General features: G+C 41.5%; 3 protein-coding genes across 4 annotated transcripts; 2 read left to right on the plus strand and 1 right to left on the minus strand.

The window, feature by feature from the left end:
• Positions 1–429: 429 nt before the first annotated feature.
• On the plus strand, positions 430–5,904 carry lrp11 (low density lipoprotein receptor-related protein 11). The gene is made up of 9 exons (XM_068342738.1): positions 430–1,211; positions 1,903–2,060; positions 3,028–3,169; positions 3,303–3,428; positions 3,530–3,715; positions 4,486–4,653; positions 4,743–4,799; positions 4,883–4,975; positions 5,081–5,904. The coding sequence occupies exons 1-9, from the start codon at positions 665–667 to the stop codon at positions 5,233–5,235; spliced, it is 1,632 nt and encodes a 543-aa protein (XP_068198839.1). The 5' UTR covers positions 430–664; the 3' UTR covers positions 5,236–5,904.
• Positions 5,905–6,157: 253 nt separating this feature from the next.
• On the minus strand, positions 6,158–11,275 carry pcmt (protein-L-isoaspartate (D-aspartate) O-methyltransferase). Of its 2 annotated transcripts, none has more exons than XM_068343019.1 (8): positions 11,120–11,275; positions 9,273–9,377; positions 9,139–9,170; positions 8,659–8,763; positions 8,399–8,519; positions 7,858–7,943; positions 7,553–7,722; positions 6,158–7,022 (listed from the first exon to the last, which is right to left on the minus strand). In XM_068343019.1, exons 1-8 carry the CDS (start codon positions 11,172–11,174, stop codon positions 7,010–7,012), a joined length of 687 nt encoding a protein of 228 aa, XP_068199120.1. In that variant the 5' UTR covers positions 11,175–11,275; the 3' UTR covers positions 6,158–7,009. The 2 variants fall into 2 exon arrangements, with proteins under 2 accessions (XP_068199120.1, XP_068199121.1); XM_068343020.1 differs by having other exon boundaries at positions 7,495–7,722.
• A 46-nt stretch (positions 11,276–11,321) lies between these two features.
• nup43 (nucleoporin 43) lies at positions 11,322–15,076 on the plus strand. The gene is made up of 8 exons (XM_068343018.1): positions 11,322–11,778; positions 12,398–12,520; positions 12,778–12,855; positions 13,510–13,672; positions 13,774–13,909; positions 14,016–14,167; positions 14,259–14,375; positions 14,583–15,076. The coding sequence occupies exons 1-8, from the start codon at positions 11,659–11,661 to the stop codon at positions 14,810–14,812; spliced, it is 1,119 nt and encodes a 372-aa protein (XP_068199119.1). The 5' UTR covers positions 11,322–11,658; the 3' UTR covers positions 14,813–15,076.
• The last annotated feature ends 675 nt before the right edge of the window (positions 15,077–15,751 follow it).

Consider the following 15,751-nt stretch of genomic DNA (forward strand, 5'->3'; position numbering starts at 1 on the left):
CATTTAATAAAGATAATGGCACTGTTATACTTTTGAAAAAGATAAAAAAAAATCCATCAAACATGGAAATCTAGAAAAAAAAGTTTTTGTAATTGTACATACAATCATTTAATCAGAATATTTTACAGTTTCAATGACTTTTAGTATTGATTACAGTCTGGAAGTATATTTTGTAGGATATAAACACGTCAAAAAGCATAAAATATAATCCTATTTAATATGTTAAGTAGCACAATATAGTATAGTTTCATAACAAAGTAATTTTTAAATTTTTTAAAAAATATTCCTCATCACTCCAGCATTTCAGGTGTTTTGGTTTTGTGTGGTTGAAATGATTGCCGAGCTAGCGCTCAGCCCGTCATCGTCATCCATCTTTGTGACGTCAGAGGTTTCTCTGCTTGACGGCTGAACGTCCTATCGTTTCAGTCTCGTGACCGTCCCCTCCTCACCATGACAACGGTGGGTTTTTTCCCCTCTCATCCTCCTAGGAGACCTCGTTCCCTCTGCTGCTTGTGATTTAGCCGTGTGTGAAGTAAACTAGTGCGCGCTTTATGAATATAACGTATTTATATTTAACGTAAGAAGGCCGTCTTTGTCGTGAGGCCCCCGATGAGCGGAGGGCGGCCGGAGGCGGAGGGAGACGCCGTTTAGCTGCGGTAACAACATGGCTCTGCCTCAGCATCCCTGGCGGCTGCTCGCCTCCCTCCTGCTGCTGTGCGCAGTTCCGCTGATCCACACCCGGACTTCACCAATATCGGATCTAAAATCCAAAATATCCGGGGTGGAGGAGCTGTTGGAGGAATTCCGCAAGCAGCTCCAGCAGGATCAGGAATACAAGATCGGGGATGTGATTGACTCCTGCGTGGGCGATTTCAGCGACGTCAGGGAGCGCATCATCCGGGCCAGGGTCTCCATCGACCAGGGCGCCACGTTCGTCCTGGCCCCGGACCGGGTGTTCACCTGGAAGGACTGTCTGCACGCCTGCTGCTCCCAGCCCCACTGCACCGTGGCGGTGGTGGAGGAGAAGCCGAGGCAGGCCGGAGAGAGCCTCAGCTGCTACCTGTTCAACTGCATCTACCGGGATAAAAATGTCTGCTCGTTCGCCCCGCAGCAGGGCTTCTCCACCTACAGCCGCGCCGGCAACACCACGCAGGGACACCTCCCTGTGTCACCCAGGAGGCCCGGGGACCACGACGAGGATGACACACAAGGTGGGGGATCCCCAGATTTATTTATTTATTACTAACTGACATTATATTATTCTAAAGATCCTTACAGAATAGTGATAACTCGTCATGTAGTGCTTTATTTTTTTTATTGCTGGTATCCTATTCTTTTATTTTGAAAGGCCAGATAATATAAATAAGTTGGTTTTTCGAACGTGGAATTTTTTATTCAGCCCTTTTTTTAAACATGTGTCTCACCATATTAAGGTTTGCAGCAACTGCTACTTATCTTGATATAGCAGGAGAGTCGGGTTAATAATTTGCCTTTTACTTTCACTGTGTGTCCAAATGGCATCAGGACCCTGAGAGCAGCAGCAGGTGTTTTAACACAGTTAAAAAAGGGATTAAAGAGTAAATACAGAGGGTATGTTTCATAGAATATTAAATCCAAATGCAAAATATTATTTTGTTTCACTTCTGCAAGTTCTGGATTGTTCCTAGGTGGAATCAGACATCTGATGATGTCATCTTTAATAGAATATTAAAATAATAGAACAAGTATTAACAGAGAAAATAATCAGCAGCATTAATTGATGGTATAAAAGGAAAACTGCAATTTTAAATTAAATAAATGCCCCCCCCCCTCAAAGAAAAACAAATTTTGTCATGATCTACTCATGGTTAAAGGTGCATTATGGTACACGTCTTGAGGGGTGTGATATTTGTGTTCCTGCAGAGGTGGATGAACCTCCTCGCAGTGATGCTGGACAGGATGTGGTCATCCAGCTTCCCACAGACTGGGCCGTCCTGGATGGACGGGACAGCGTGGACGACCACGGGATCAACCACTACGAATGGACCCTCATCAAGGGGGACACCGCCATCAACATGAAGGTCAGAGTTCACTTTATATTTACTTTGAACATCATCTTGCGTTCAATGGCTCGTAAAGGGGTAGATTTCAGAGCTTCGTGTTAGAATGAAATCATGAAACCACTGAAAATAAACACTGAATGAAGATGATGAACACTAAAAGCTCAGTTCTTCTCCCCCTCTGAGGATGAGGTGATCCAGACATTTGATTTGTGCTATGAATGCTGACTAATTGCCCTCAGGGACACCAGTGGTAAATTTCTTGTTTGGATTAGTTATGTCAATAGAGCCGCACAATGCCTCCTTGTGCCAACAGAGATAAGCATTTATTACAGCGGAGCCGCCCCAAGGACGCTGGATCTGCCCTTTGTTCGCAGCCTAAAGGAAAGAACAGGCAGCATTTAGCCCAGTCTATACCTACAGTTTATACCGATGCTCACATTCTCATCTGTAGTCAGTCTCCACCTTCAGCAAACTGTTAATGGTCTTCACATGATCGCTTTTGAACCACATGGAACAGCGGAACAGTCGGTGATTGTGTGGAGTATTTTAAATTAATGATCAGGACTCCTTCCTGGTAATATGGAGATTTCTTTGCTCCATATTAATAAAGTACTTTGATTTTTCAGAATATAATTTGTTTGATTTTCCAACTTTTTTTTTTTGCTAAATATATTTTTTATTCACATTTCAATGTAAAATATCTTTTGTGTTATTCAGGGTAGGATTTTTCAAAAAAGGAATATTTTCTGTTGTTTTTTTTAATGAAAAAATTCTACAACTTTATTTAAACTCCGCTACAGAAGCATATATATTATTTGTTTCTTCAGTGACAGAAAAAATCCTCTTCACCTCCATCGTGCTCGAGGATAAACCATAGTGAGAAAACAAATTGAATGATTATCTATCATCTTTAATTCTACCATAGTAGCTTTGTAAGACAATCTCAGTTTGATGTTGAATTTTTATTGTATTTTGTGTGTTGAAGGCGACTCATCCGGGGCTGCTGAAGATCAGCGGCCTCCAGCAAGGCGTCTACACATTCCAGATGACTGTCACCGACACAGGCGGTCAGAAGAGCTCCGACAACGTGTCTGTCACCGTGCTGGCACCGAAGCACCATGCAGAAGGTAACGGGCTCATCAGACAGAGATCGTTAGATTTCAGTAAAGTACAAAAAAAGATTTGATTGTAAGACATTACAAAAGAGTAATTCAAACGAATAAATACAAGATGTGAAAGTGTACCTTCCCATACCCACAGTGTGTACAGGTCATTGTTCCAACTACCAGTTCAAGTGTGATGATGGCTGCTGCATCGACATCACCTACGCCTGTGATGGGAAGCAGCACTGCCCGGACCGCTCCGATGAAGACTTCTGTCCAAACTGTAAGAGCACACAGACACAGACACACACTTCCTAAGAAATAAATCAGTATCTGCTAAAGGAACAACGCAATGAGAGAAGTACTCTGTTTTGTGATTTTTAGTTGACAGCAGCAGGAAGTCGGTGACCCACCCTGTGGATCTGTCAGGCTCTCGTCAGCCCGGAGCACGGACTGCTGAGGCTGTTGATGGATCGGCGCCCCAAACGGGACTCAGTAAGACCGTACAGAGCCAGACCAAGGTCAGTCCTCAGCCAGGTCAAGGTCAACAGGAGGCTCCAGTCAGTCAAGGTGAGTTTCTCTGCATGTCTGAAGTGCTTGTTCAGCTTGTTAGTTGAATGAAGATGCTAGAAAATGTAGCCCCGCAGCGTGGCTGTACGAAATTACATGCTCGTTCAGCTGTACCCATTAAGATTTTCATTTTTCCTACCAAGCCGAGCCTCCATCATTGTGTCCTTAGTTCGGCATCCCTTTGTGAAGAGAGACAGAGAGTGTTTTTGGTGTGCTTATTGACTCAGGACCAGATGGAGGCCCTGTAGGCAGCCATCGGGTCGTAGCGCAGAGCTCGACATGCTGGCGAAGCCACAGGGCCACTCTGCCTTCCCTGGGAAAGCAGCTCTTTTCCTGTTGGAACACAAAGCACTTCTGTCTTCTCTGCCATCTGATACCTCAATCAGGCCGATGCTTTCCAAAAGAACTCCTTTCCTCACTGGAATGCCACCAGAAGCGTTGGTTACATGGGTGAGGGGCATTCGCAAGGAGTCTGTTCTTCTTTTTATGAATGCATCAACCATGTATATCCAGGCTTCATAAATTCATGTTAAAGTAGAAGTATAAAGTAAAAGACGTATAAGAGTGCAGCAGAATGTTGGAGGTCAAGTGTTTTTCTTTTACTTCATAGGACAATAAAACGGCCCTGATAATTATTGTCAATTAATATTCTCTATATTCTAGGATGATCTGAGAACAGTCTGTTCATCATTTCAGCATAAATCTTACCAAATATGTGTAAAATCAAATTTTAAAAAGTAAATAAACTATTTCTGTCTCCTTCTTCGTAGATCCATGCGCTGCCGCTCCGGTTGTTGGACCCTGTAAAGGCGCCTTCCCACGCTGGTACTACGACCAAAGCGCAGGAGAATGCAAACACTTCCTGTATGGCGGTTGCCAGGGCAACCATAACAACTTCCTGCAGGAGTCGGACTGTGTCAGTGAATGCATACAAAAAAGTGAGAATCTACTGATGGACCGTTTCTCTCTTTTGTTTAACCACATTAAAAGTTCGGTCATTTCAATAACAAATGGAAACATCTTTTAGATCCAGCTTTCAAACCTGCGACTGTGGCTCCTGCCGTCACCAAGCAGACGGAGTTAGGTGAAGACAACGTGCATTTCAGAACAACTTTGTCGACATTTTGAGTGTTCAAGTTCTAAATTAAATTTTTGTGTCATTTGAAGCCGTGTCTAAAGTCTCCCAGGACCAAGCTGATGGTGAGGTCTCCATCTCCAAACACTTTCCAGTGATGAGTGGACATCCTGAGCCGGAGTCAGGTGAGACCCCAGCAGCTCTGTTTTGAGGGGTGTCATTGCACTGGATTGTGTCCTCTTGTTGTGTAATGTTACGGTATTCTTTCCGTCCTCCGTTTCCTTGCGTAGGTGCGATCCTCCCTCTGGCTCTGGGACTCCTCATCACCGCTCTGCTGCTGCTCATGATTGGCTGTCGTCTCAGACTCGTTCGCCACAAACTGAAGAAAGCCCGACCCCTCACCACAGAGGAATCAGATTACCTCATCAACGGCATGTACTTGTAGCCAATCAGCTGGGGGCAGCAAATAAGTAGCGTGTCACCCGAGCCTAAAACAGAACTTTATGAACTATCACACAATCTTAAGTTCCCCTCAGTTTAGGTAACAAACTTCCAACCCTGATGGATGCTGCCTTCAAAGCCAATGCTATATTTGAACAGAGCTTGCAAATCTATTATAATAAGTTCAGCACTGGTGGATGAGTCTACTTTACAGTCAAAGGTCACTTTAAAATCCCTAAAACACGGGTTACACTCATATCAAACACATTTATCTGCCCAGGTGTTGTTTTTTCCTGAACGCTGCTGCACAGATGCGCTACTGGACACTCGTTTGCCATGTTTGTAATGTATTAAACCTACTTTAACTTGCCTGAAGTGCAGAGGTGAAACACATCAGAGTGCCTGTTATAGCACTTTTTGACTGATTAGGAATCAGTGACTTATTCCTACAGCTTTTCAAAATAATATATTTCCATAGCAATTTCAGATTCCTGTTCAAGGTTCGTTGCATATTTTTTCCTGACAATTAATGTGTAGTATTTACTAGACTTGGATGTATTCCCTCAAAGTGCTGTCTTTCATGTGAGAAATTAAATTTATGTTTAAAAAAATGGGTTATGTTTGATTTGTAAAAACATACTTGGTATTTAAAACCATAAAATCTATTATTTGAAGCCGATAATGTGCATCTTGTTTTTGTCACAAATTTGACAAAATGTTTGAAGGACATATTTGATTAAAATATTTTAAAAAGTATTTAAATCATATAGATTGAGCTACCTGCTGGTCACAAACTTCATAGGGGGGTTGATTTCAGAGAACTGATTTCTGTCTTCAACATTTTTAATAAAACTCACAGCCCTGCCTGGAAAACCTCATAAAAATGTATCTTAAACACAAAGTATTAAATGACAAAGAGACAAAAACATAAGCATCTCTTTATTTCATAAGCCATTCCAGAAGCTGTAAAAGCCGAATAGAATCCATCACACACACCACCCAAAATAAAGTGTGCTTTTCATTTGAAGGAAACAAACATTCATATGAGTGATAATGTTGTTGGAGTTTATTTTGGCAAAGCAGTGACGATCTCATTCAGTACCGGTCACCATAAGAGCCTGCACAAATTGTTAATAGACATCCAGCTGCAAAAAAGCAATATGTTAACGGGTGAGAAGCACAGCCTGCATGTGCGTGTGTGAGGTTCACAAGATCTAATGCATTGTTTTATGCTACGTGTTGAATGATCCAAGAGTGCTGCGCATCAAACAGCCTGTGTGTGTGTGTGTGTGTGCTTAATACTGTTGCTGAGGGGGGAAACTCATATGTTAGCAGAGAAGTCTATAGTTAGATGATCCACACACACACAAGTTGCAGCTAGGTGAAACATCGAAAGCTCTCAGGCTTTGCTGTGATGCTGCCAGCAATCCTTCTACTTTCAGCGCTGATGCTGCTGAAACGTAATACCGTAAACATGGATGATCTGTGATTAAAATAATAAAAGTAAGAAAAACAAACAACCCAGTAATTTAAGAAGAAAACACAAACAAAAAAAATATAGGCTTGAAAAGAAAAAACAAAAGCCTCTTGCAATGTTTCTGTGCTGAGCTTCAAGCAGTCTTTCTTCCCAGCTCCTCTGGGTTTTCATCATGTAATACTCTAATCCATCGTTAGACTTAAAACATGTTTTGTTATGCTTTTAAACATAATGTCATGGGCTGTTTGACCCCAAGTTTCCAGGCTCAAGCTCTAAGGTGGATGATGGTGTGTCTTCCTCTTCAAAGTTCATCGCTGCACGGAAGAGAAGGCAAACGTTAGAAGAGACTGAGGAACACAAACGTCCTCTGGCCATTTAAATGTAACTTTAATAGAGTGAAGGTCACATGCAAAACACTGCAATACGTTCTCACAGTAAAATCCAAACAGTTATCGGTTTTAGTCCACATCTCACAGAGTGGAGAATCAAACACAGAGTAAGATTTAGGTGCATCCGAATGGACAAAGTGGTCATGCTCTTGAAATCCAAACATTTTTCTTCACACTGATTTCATTTCAGTTTTTGTTATGTTTGAGTTCCAAAACCATAACTTCAAATTTTCATTCAGCAGGCGTTTCAATCAATCCAATATGGAACCAAAGGAAAAAAAAAAGACAAGGAAACGTGCAGCTGGTTGGTATGGTATGGAAGAAGCAAAAAATGTCAACAAGCAGCAAAATGCAGCCCCTTGTGATCCATTGCCTGCTCCAAGCCACACCATTTCACCTTTGCCGCTGTGAGAAGGAGAGAGGGGGGAGGGAGGGGAGAAGGAAGTCACTTCCACCTGGACCACTGCTTGTCTCTGTCTGTTAAAGGCACATAAATCACCCCCATCAAGGCCTTCATTTTGGTGCTGCCGTCCTCCAGTTTGTCGTACTGCTCTAGCATCTGGTTTCCTCCCGCCGGGCCGACAGGCAGAATCAGACGACCCCCAGGTTTCAACTGGTCTAGGAGCTGAAATGGAAATTAAGTTTTTAAAAATAAAACCCAGACTGGCTTTGCAATTTGAATCCAGTCTAAAGTGGATTGATTTTTCTATTCTGCAGCAGATCACGACAATGTGACCTTGAGATGTTCGGGGCTACTCACAGCTTGGGGGGTACTAGGAGCTGCCGCGCCAACATGAATGGCGTCATACGGTGCTTCCTCCAAGTGGCCCAAACGCCCATCTCCCACTGAAACACACAGTTGTTCTGCTTGTCAGAATTGTGGTTTAGCTGTTAATTCTTCACATACACGACGCTGACAGGACAATAATTTAAAAGATGGCACCAAATTCCTTCATAAATGCATAAAAACATCAGAAAAGCTAACCAAAACAGATACTACTTAAATTATTAGTGTTGTGTTATACTGTTTTTTATTTGTCTATTTTTAAACAGGTTTCTGCCAAAATTCAATGAGTCCAAACATTGCAGTTATATTATTGTTAAAAATTGATTCGTGACTTGCTGCTCCTTCGGACCAAGCAAACATCGGCCCTCACTGCTGCATTATTTAGCGCCTACTGCACCACTCCATGTTTAGTTCCTCATTCAGCAAAACACAGCAAGACATAAACTGTCCCCTTTGTTTTATCAGGAATGTCTAAGATCAAAAAACAGAATATCTGCTACCTTTTACATCTTACCTATTAGCTTGATTCTGCCCGATGTTATCAAACTAGGATCGTCTTTCTTCACATTGGTTATCGAATCATCTACCAACTCTTTGATGTGATCGATTCCTATAACTTTCCCTTTGGGACCTACCTGTAAAAGCCCAGAGGGAGGAATGGCACTCAGTTCATACAGGAATATCCCAACATTAAATAAGTGCTATGACAATCTATGCTGACTGGTTGACCACCAAAGAAAAATTGTAAGTGTTTACCCGTCATGAGAGGCTCACCATTCGTGCAAAGCAGGTGGACAGGATGCCACTGCCGGAGCCGACGTCCAGAGCTTTGGCTCCCTCGTAGAGCTGGTCATGTAGGAGCTCCAGGGCATAGGCGTGCTGCACGGAGGGGAAGTCAAGGGAATCGGATTAGAGCCCATCAGTGAGGATTCACACTGCATCAAACACTATCATGAGTCAAACCCCACCACTTATCTGGTTAGTTCATTCATTGATAGCATTACTAAGCTATTAGCTATAAGTGCTTTCTATGTCGTAACAGAAGAGTATCAGAGGGATCTAAAAAAGTTAACATGCAACAATAAAGATGTATGCATTTCTTCAATTTTGAATTCATAAACCACTAGATCTATTTGATTAAGTTTTGTATAGGATAGAAAATGGAGAGATGATTTTTATGTCTCTAACTTCTTCCCTTTGTTATTTACTACATAAGAAAATTCACAGGATGCAGAAATGTGTTTAGGGTCATACCATGTGTGGAGCGCTGATGGTTGCTTGATAGCCTTTCGATTAAAAGAGAGGCATTGATTAGGTTAGTCCATCCGTGTGTAACCAGACCATATTTGTGTTCTGTGATGCGTGAAGGAGAAGATAAACAGACCTACCTATCGACTGCGGTGAGTCCATGTAGGGATTACACCTAGAGAAATGGGCCCGGTCTGTGGCCAGCATGACTTCATAGACCTTGTCGGACTTAATGATGCCATTTTCTGAAGATGCAGGAGAGTTTGTGTTACTATATCTTATGGAAACACAAACCAGTACAAACACCCAAAGAGGGTATGTGATATAATCCCACAGGAGATGCACATGCATGAAGGAAAAATGAAAAATGAGCAAATACTAAGTTAACAATTTACACAATTACTAGATTAACAAAATCCTAAGCACAGTATAAAAAACTCAGAAGATGCAGGACAAAGTCAAAGAGTCACGTGTCAGTGCTTCAAGAGGGTCAGATGGTGACAGTGCTTCAAGAAGTGAAGTGGGAGACACCAAGCACAAGCCTTCAGAATACTGTAATCCCTCATAACAAGTTCCTGCATGAACTGGAGCAATAAGCAGGAAAAGCCAAGGACAGATGGCACTGATCTCATGACCTACTCCTTCAGCGCTATCCGCTGCTTTAGGATAGGTTACAAATAAACCACCCAAGCAGCCAGATAGACACCTACAAAATTAAAAGATTAAATCCACTTTATTCGTCCACACAATGGGGAAAATATGTTTTCTAGAGAGTTCTGAAATCAGAAGGACACTTTCAAACTGCCCAGTCATAATTATTCTCAAACGTAGGTAGTTTCCAGTTAGCTCCAAGACACTCTAACAAACTCAGACTACATTTTGCTGACATATAAAGACAAATTTTCTTGTTAATTCATAAATTGATGTTGAATTTACAGAATTAGTAAAGCAGTACAGATTCTACTTCAAAGAGGAGTTGTAACAATAGACCGGTTAACAGAAAATTTGTTGCCAACCACATTTGAACATAATTAACTCATTTAAATGACTTGTAAGTGTAAATGTCAAACGGTTGCCGATTCTAGATTCTTCAATGTCAGGATTTGCTCATTTTTCTTATTCGTTTATTTAAATAAAAACTATCTTGACATGGTCGCTGGAAAATAAACACACATTGCTATGCTGAACTCTTCAGTACATAAATAGCCTTAGTAGATTCTATTAGGGCAGACTTACGCACTCATATCTGCAGCAATGATCTCACCGACTAACAATCTGCTCTATGTAAGTGAAAATGGAAAACATGTCAAATCTGAGCATGCGTATCGTTGCACTTGTTTGTCAACCATCCATCAAACACTATATGCACACTGATGATTGATTGCTGATTGACCCATTGGTGGCTGGACCACCAGTCACACTACAGCACCAAATAGCTGCAGTCTAGCAGAAATAACGTCACACTGAGTCACGGCTCATTCTGCAGACTCAGCATGCTGTCGCTTCAATGATTCACCAAAAAAAAAAGCCACAATTGCAACTAAGCCACGCACTTTTCAGCTGTCAGTGTCATTCAGGTTGGAGTGATTGGCACAAACATGGGCACCAGTGGATGTGGGCAGGGCTCCTAGCAACGCCGCTACCGCTACAGCTAGCTGCAACGACCTAAATGACGCACATAGCGGTAGCGGGCTAAGTTAACCTCACCTAAAACAGAACCGAAGCTGAGCAATAAATCTATCTCTATCTAAAGGATGGGTGATAATTACAGTCTTTTTATTTCTTAATTATATTCTTGTAACAGTAAATGCACGCACCTTTTCCACGGCGTGTACGCGGTTTGTGAAAGGGGTGGAGAGAGGTAACGCTAGGTCAACATATCACATAGTTTAGCAACCAGCTAGCTATGCTAACGCTACCCGCCAAACTAAACTGTTTGCCGCCGGCCTTCCGGTGAAGGCATCGGTGCTCCCGCATTTGCACTTACTGCGGAGGTTGTTGACGAGCTCTGCTTGGTTGGTTCCTCCAGATTTCCAGGCCATTATTAAGCAGACTTTGCGGAGTAAGTAGCAAGCAGCTGTCAGTGCCGCGCCTGCGCCAAATGTTTTGGCGATGAAGCTGACAACCTCCAGAGCAGACGGTGGAGCGGCGGATACGTCACCAGACATCCAGAAACGTCTTATTGCAGAACGACCTTTCTAACGCATTCCTGCATACAGAATAGTGTCGTTTTTAAAAATGATTTAAATATATGAGTAACATTCAATTGAATTGCCATTGGTAAAGCAAATTTTACCACAGCATTATCAGATTTGCTGCAGTAATTTATATAACTGCTGCTAAATTGTGAGCAGCGCACGAGCGTACAATCGCGAAAATCGCCTTATTAGGTAATTTGACCTCACTCGGCCACCGTAGCTACGTACAAAGTAGTCGGCGCGTACATTTTAGTGTGGTACATGAATGCTAAGCTAATATCGCCATTCACACTGTCAATTTTGAATTGCGTGACACTGTTTGGTCTCAATGGAGAGTATAAATGCCAAGTATGTGTCCCAGAAAGTCAGTAAAACTAGATGGCGTCCAGTTTCGCACTCGCATTTGCAGCAGCCAGACATTTTTGCCACTGGTTCGTGGGATAACGAGGTAATGTGAAGCAAGTTGACAGATGCTAGTTCGTATGACAGACAAAGTCACTCACACCGAGAAGTGCGTGTTTTTGCGAGGAGTGTGTTTCAAAAGTCTAGGGATGACTTAAAAAAATTGTTATGAATCGTTTGGTGTGTTTTTCATAAAAGTAGTGCACGGAGCAATGTAAACAGTTAAAGTGTAAGGTTAGTCTAAAGTTTGCCTAGCTATGCTAATTATCTTGCCAAGTGGACAGATAAAGCAGACCCTAGCTGACCTCATAGCATAAACATTTTATAATGTTAGTGTGGAATTCAGGCCGTGCAGGGGTTTACTAATACTTAAATTAGAATTAATAAACTTAATTCTTAAGTGTATAATCTATAGATTTGGCCTCACCACCAGTATGTAACTGCCACAAAAACATTCTATTCCAGTGGATTTCATGTATCTCTGAAAGGCATGAAATTATATCTTGTTGAAAAATAGACCAAAGACACTGTTAGTCATTCAAATGCTTTCTTCGTATGTTTGGTTAGTCTGTTTGATCACATTGATAATGGTATATCTTCCCTTGGTATATCAATGTAATGATATATGACTGGACCTAAAGAACTCTAATGTGTGTCAATTGCAGGACAACAAGATTTCATTTTGGTCAATTGGCAGTCACACAAATTTGGCTGTTGACGATGGATTTGAAGGAGATCCTCTGCTTTTATGTGAAAACAAGCATGTTGGAGATGTTCTGGACCTTCAAGTAAGACACAGTCTCAACTAATGTACCAACTAGTAGTACGAAAACAAGGTTTCTTCTGTTGTGCAAACGTTGATAAAGAACAGGTACAGAATGATTCTCTGTTATAGAGTTGATTAAAGACAGGATATCATCCATACAAACCTTTACCACCTGCCTCTGAGAAAAATGGGTTCATCTTATTTATAATATTTTGTGTAAACCCACTGAGAATTTTAATGGCAGGCCTAATTTAATTTTGTGATTTAATTCTTTTACAGTTTTTAGACCAGGACAAAATCGTGACTGCGTCATCAACGGGAGCGGTCACCATCTTCCGTCACCACCAAAACAGTCAGGTACACAAAGGACAAGTTGTGTCCTTGAAATACACAAGTTTTACAATGAGCTTGTACATATTCCTGTTATATAAGAGGACGTGCATTGTTATCCTTGAATATGGGGACAAATTAGTCATTTATAGAAGAAGAAAGAAGAAGAAAGTCAACTTCATTGATCCCCTACGGGGAAATTATCTTTACACTCTTTTTTACATGCGTATATGTATCAAACCATGCATACAAAGTTGTGTACAGGCTCCTGAACAAACACAACACACACTAGGGGCCTGTAGGCATGCGGTTAGTACAATTGTTAGTACATGGGGAGGCAGAGTGAAGGTTTGCGACTTCGGGGTGCGCCCCAAATGAGCAGTTTGTGAGGGGGACGGCGCCTTGCTCAAGGGCGCCTCGGCAGTGGCCTGGAGGTGAGCTGGCACCTCCCACTGTCAGCTCACACTCCGAGGATGTCTGGCGGGAGTGGGATTTGAACTGCCAATGTCTGGGCGATGTCTGGTCTGAAGACTTCTGCTCTACCGCTGAGCCACTGCCGCCCCCAATGAATCAAATATGTATAGTATATAAACGTTGTTGCTGACAACTGACATCATGAAAGGAATTCTGGTGTAAAATAAGAATTTGGTATAATAAACGTGTCTTCTCTCATGAATGCAGACGATATCAGTTTCCCATCACTGGGAAAGAGCTCATCATTACCCTTGTGACAACGCTCCCTGTACTGGTGTTGTGTGCAGCAGTCCAGAGATCGTCTCGGTTGGTGAAGATGGTAGGATTATCGTCTTCAGAGCCGATCAGGAGGGAGTCATTCGAGTCATAGGTGAGCTTAAGAACGATATTCGTTTGCCAGACCGTCTTGTCATTAAAATAAACAGTTACAATGATACAGATATGTTTATTGGATTATTTGAACGTTATCAGAGAATGCGGACAGCAGCACGATTCATGCTGTGACTTACTTGAGGACAAATGAGATTTTGACAGTGAACTCCATTGGCCAACTCAAGATGTGGGATTTCAGACAACAGAGCAACTCACCATCACAGATTCTTTCCCTGTAAGAGCTCATGAGTTTTAACCCAACATTTGATTTTCTCTCTTGTGCATTTCGCATTCTTGTGATTTTGATTTTAAGCACATTTAATATTTGGGTTTCTTTTCAGCTCAGGGGACAGAGTCCCCCTCCACTGTGTGGATAAACATCCCAACCAACAGCACATTGTGACCACTGGAGGGCAGGATGGCATGCTCTGTGTCTGGGACGTGAGACAAGGAAACACACCCATCTCGCTCATGGAGGCGCATTCTGCTGAGAGTAATTTATCCCTGAGCCAAATGATTTCTTTTCAGTTAATTTTTTTAATAACCATTTTAGATGAAAGGTTTTTTTTTGTTTTTTTTCGCAGTGTGGGAAGTCCGCTTCCACCCAACCAACCCAGATCATCTGTTCACATGCTCAGAGGATGGTTCATTGCTTCACTGGGAGACTACTTCACAGTCAGAGATGCCATCCTTCTTACAAGGTGAGTCAAAATATTCTGTGTTTTTGGCTGCAGTCTATGATATTCATGTGATATTTAATATATTAGTCATACAAAACCACAGAAACACTGTCAGTGATACTGGTTATGGTGAGCTAAAATATCAAGTCAACATACTAAGAAAACTATATATCATCATATAGCACATTAATCATAATAGTAATTTAACTGTTTTATGATGGTTTCCAGGTGGCAGGAACAGCAGCATGATATCTCGCAGTGCGATGGCTCCAGCTGGAGGGAATTCATCACTCATCAGCACCTGGCTGAGCGGAGACTCCAGCAAAGGACGTCTGGAGACGACTCACATGTTACCCAGTCAGACATTATCTGTCAACAGCTTGGATGTACTCGGACAATGTCTTGTCTGTGGGACTGATGGAGAGGCTATTTTTGTCAATAGACAGGTCCCAGTTTAAGGAGCTGTTCGTGCACCGGACAAGATGTGGATGAAGATCTTTTTCATTGCTTTCAAGATGTCTTTTTATTTTTTATGATACATGGGAACCAAAATACTGTAGTCAAAGATAACTTGTGATGTTTGATTTCATACACACTGTGCACATTTCAATTGCAGTTGAACTGGGTTATCTTTGAGCAAAGTTGGGGGTATTTGTTTTGTTTTGATTCCAGTATTTGACTTCAGCAGTTGTAAACATTTGAATTAAAGGTCTTTATGTAAATGTCTCCTGCGTTTTTGGAAAGTTTTGTTGAAATAGAAATCTGTGGTATGTCATTAATATAATAGCTGTGAGATGAATGAACATTTGTTTTTCTTGATGCGAGCAAAACAATGAAATATGAGGAAGCACTTACCTCCAGCTGCTTAAACCACTGTCATTAAACAATGGTATCATACCATTCTTGGGCATAGCACACTGGGGACGGCATTTCTTTAAACAGGCCTGTTTCAGATTAAATTTAATAATGCAACATACACAGGGCTTTTGGAATCATGGGTAGTTTACAATTTATGGATGGAAATTTCATTTTCATTAAGATATAACTAATTAACTTTCACGGCTAATTAACATTAATTTTGATAACTTTGAATCTGCTTAATGCTAGAAGTAATAGAAATACTACCAATTCATACTGGAGTGTTCATGAGCTACATGTTAACAGAAGGTCCAGAGGTCAAATGAAGGATGTTGAGGAAGGGTGAGAAAAAAACAATCTTAATCTGTGAGATATCTTAAGTACTGCAAATAGAGATTTTTGTGTAGTATTTTAGAAGAATGATTTAATCATTGTAGTTTTTAAAACTAGTTAAAGCACTGTTGATTTTTTTGACTTATCTTCAGGATTTTAATTTCCTCATTTTATTGTGAAATTGATAGTAGCCGGAAGTGTACCGC

This window comes from Antennarius striatus, chromosome 19 (assembly GCF_040054535.1).
Source record: "Antennarius striatus isolate MH-2024 chromosome 19, ASM4005453v1, whole genome shotgun sequence".
NCBI classification, from domain to species: Eukaryota; Metazoa; Chordata; class Actinopteri; order Lophiiformes; family Antennariidae; genus Antennarius; species Antennarius striatus.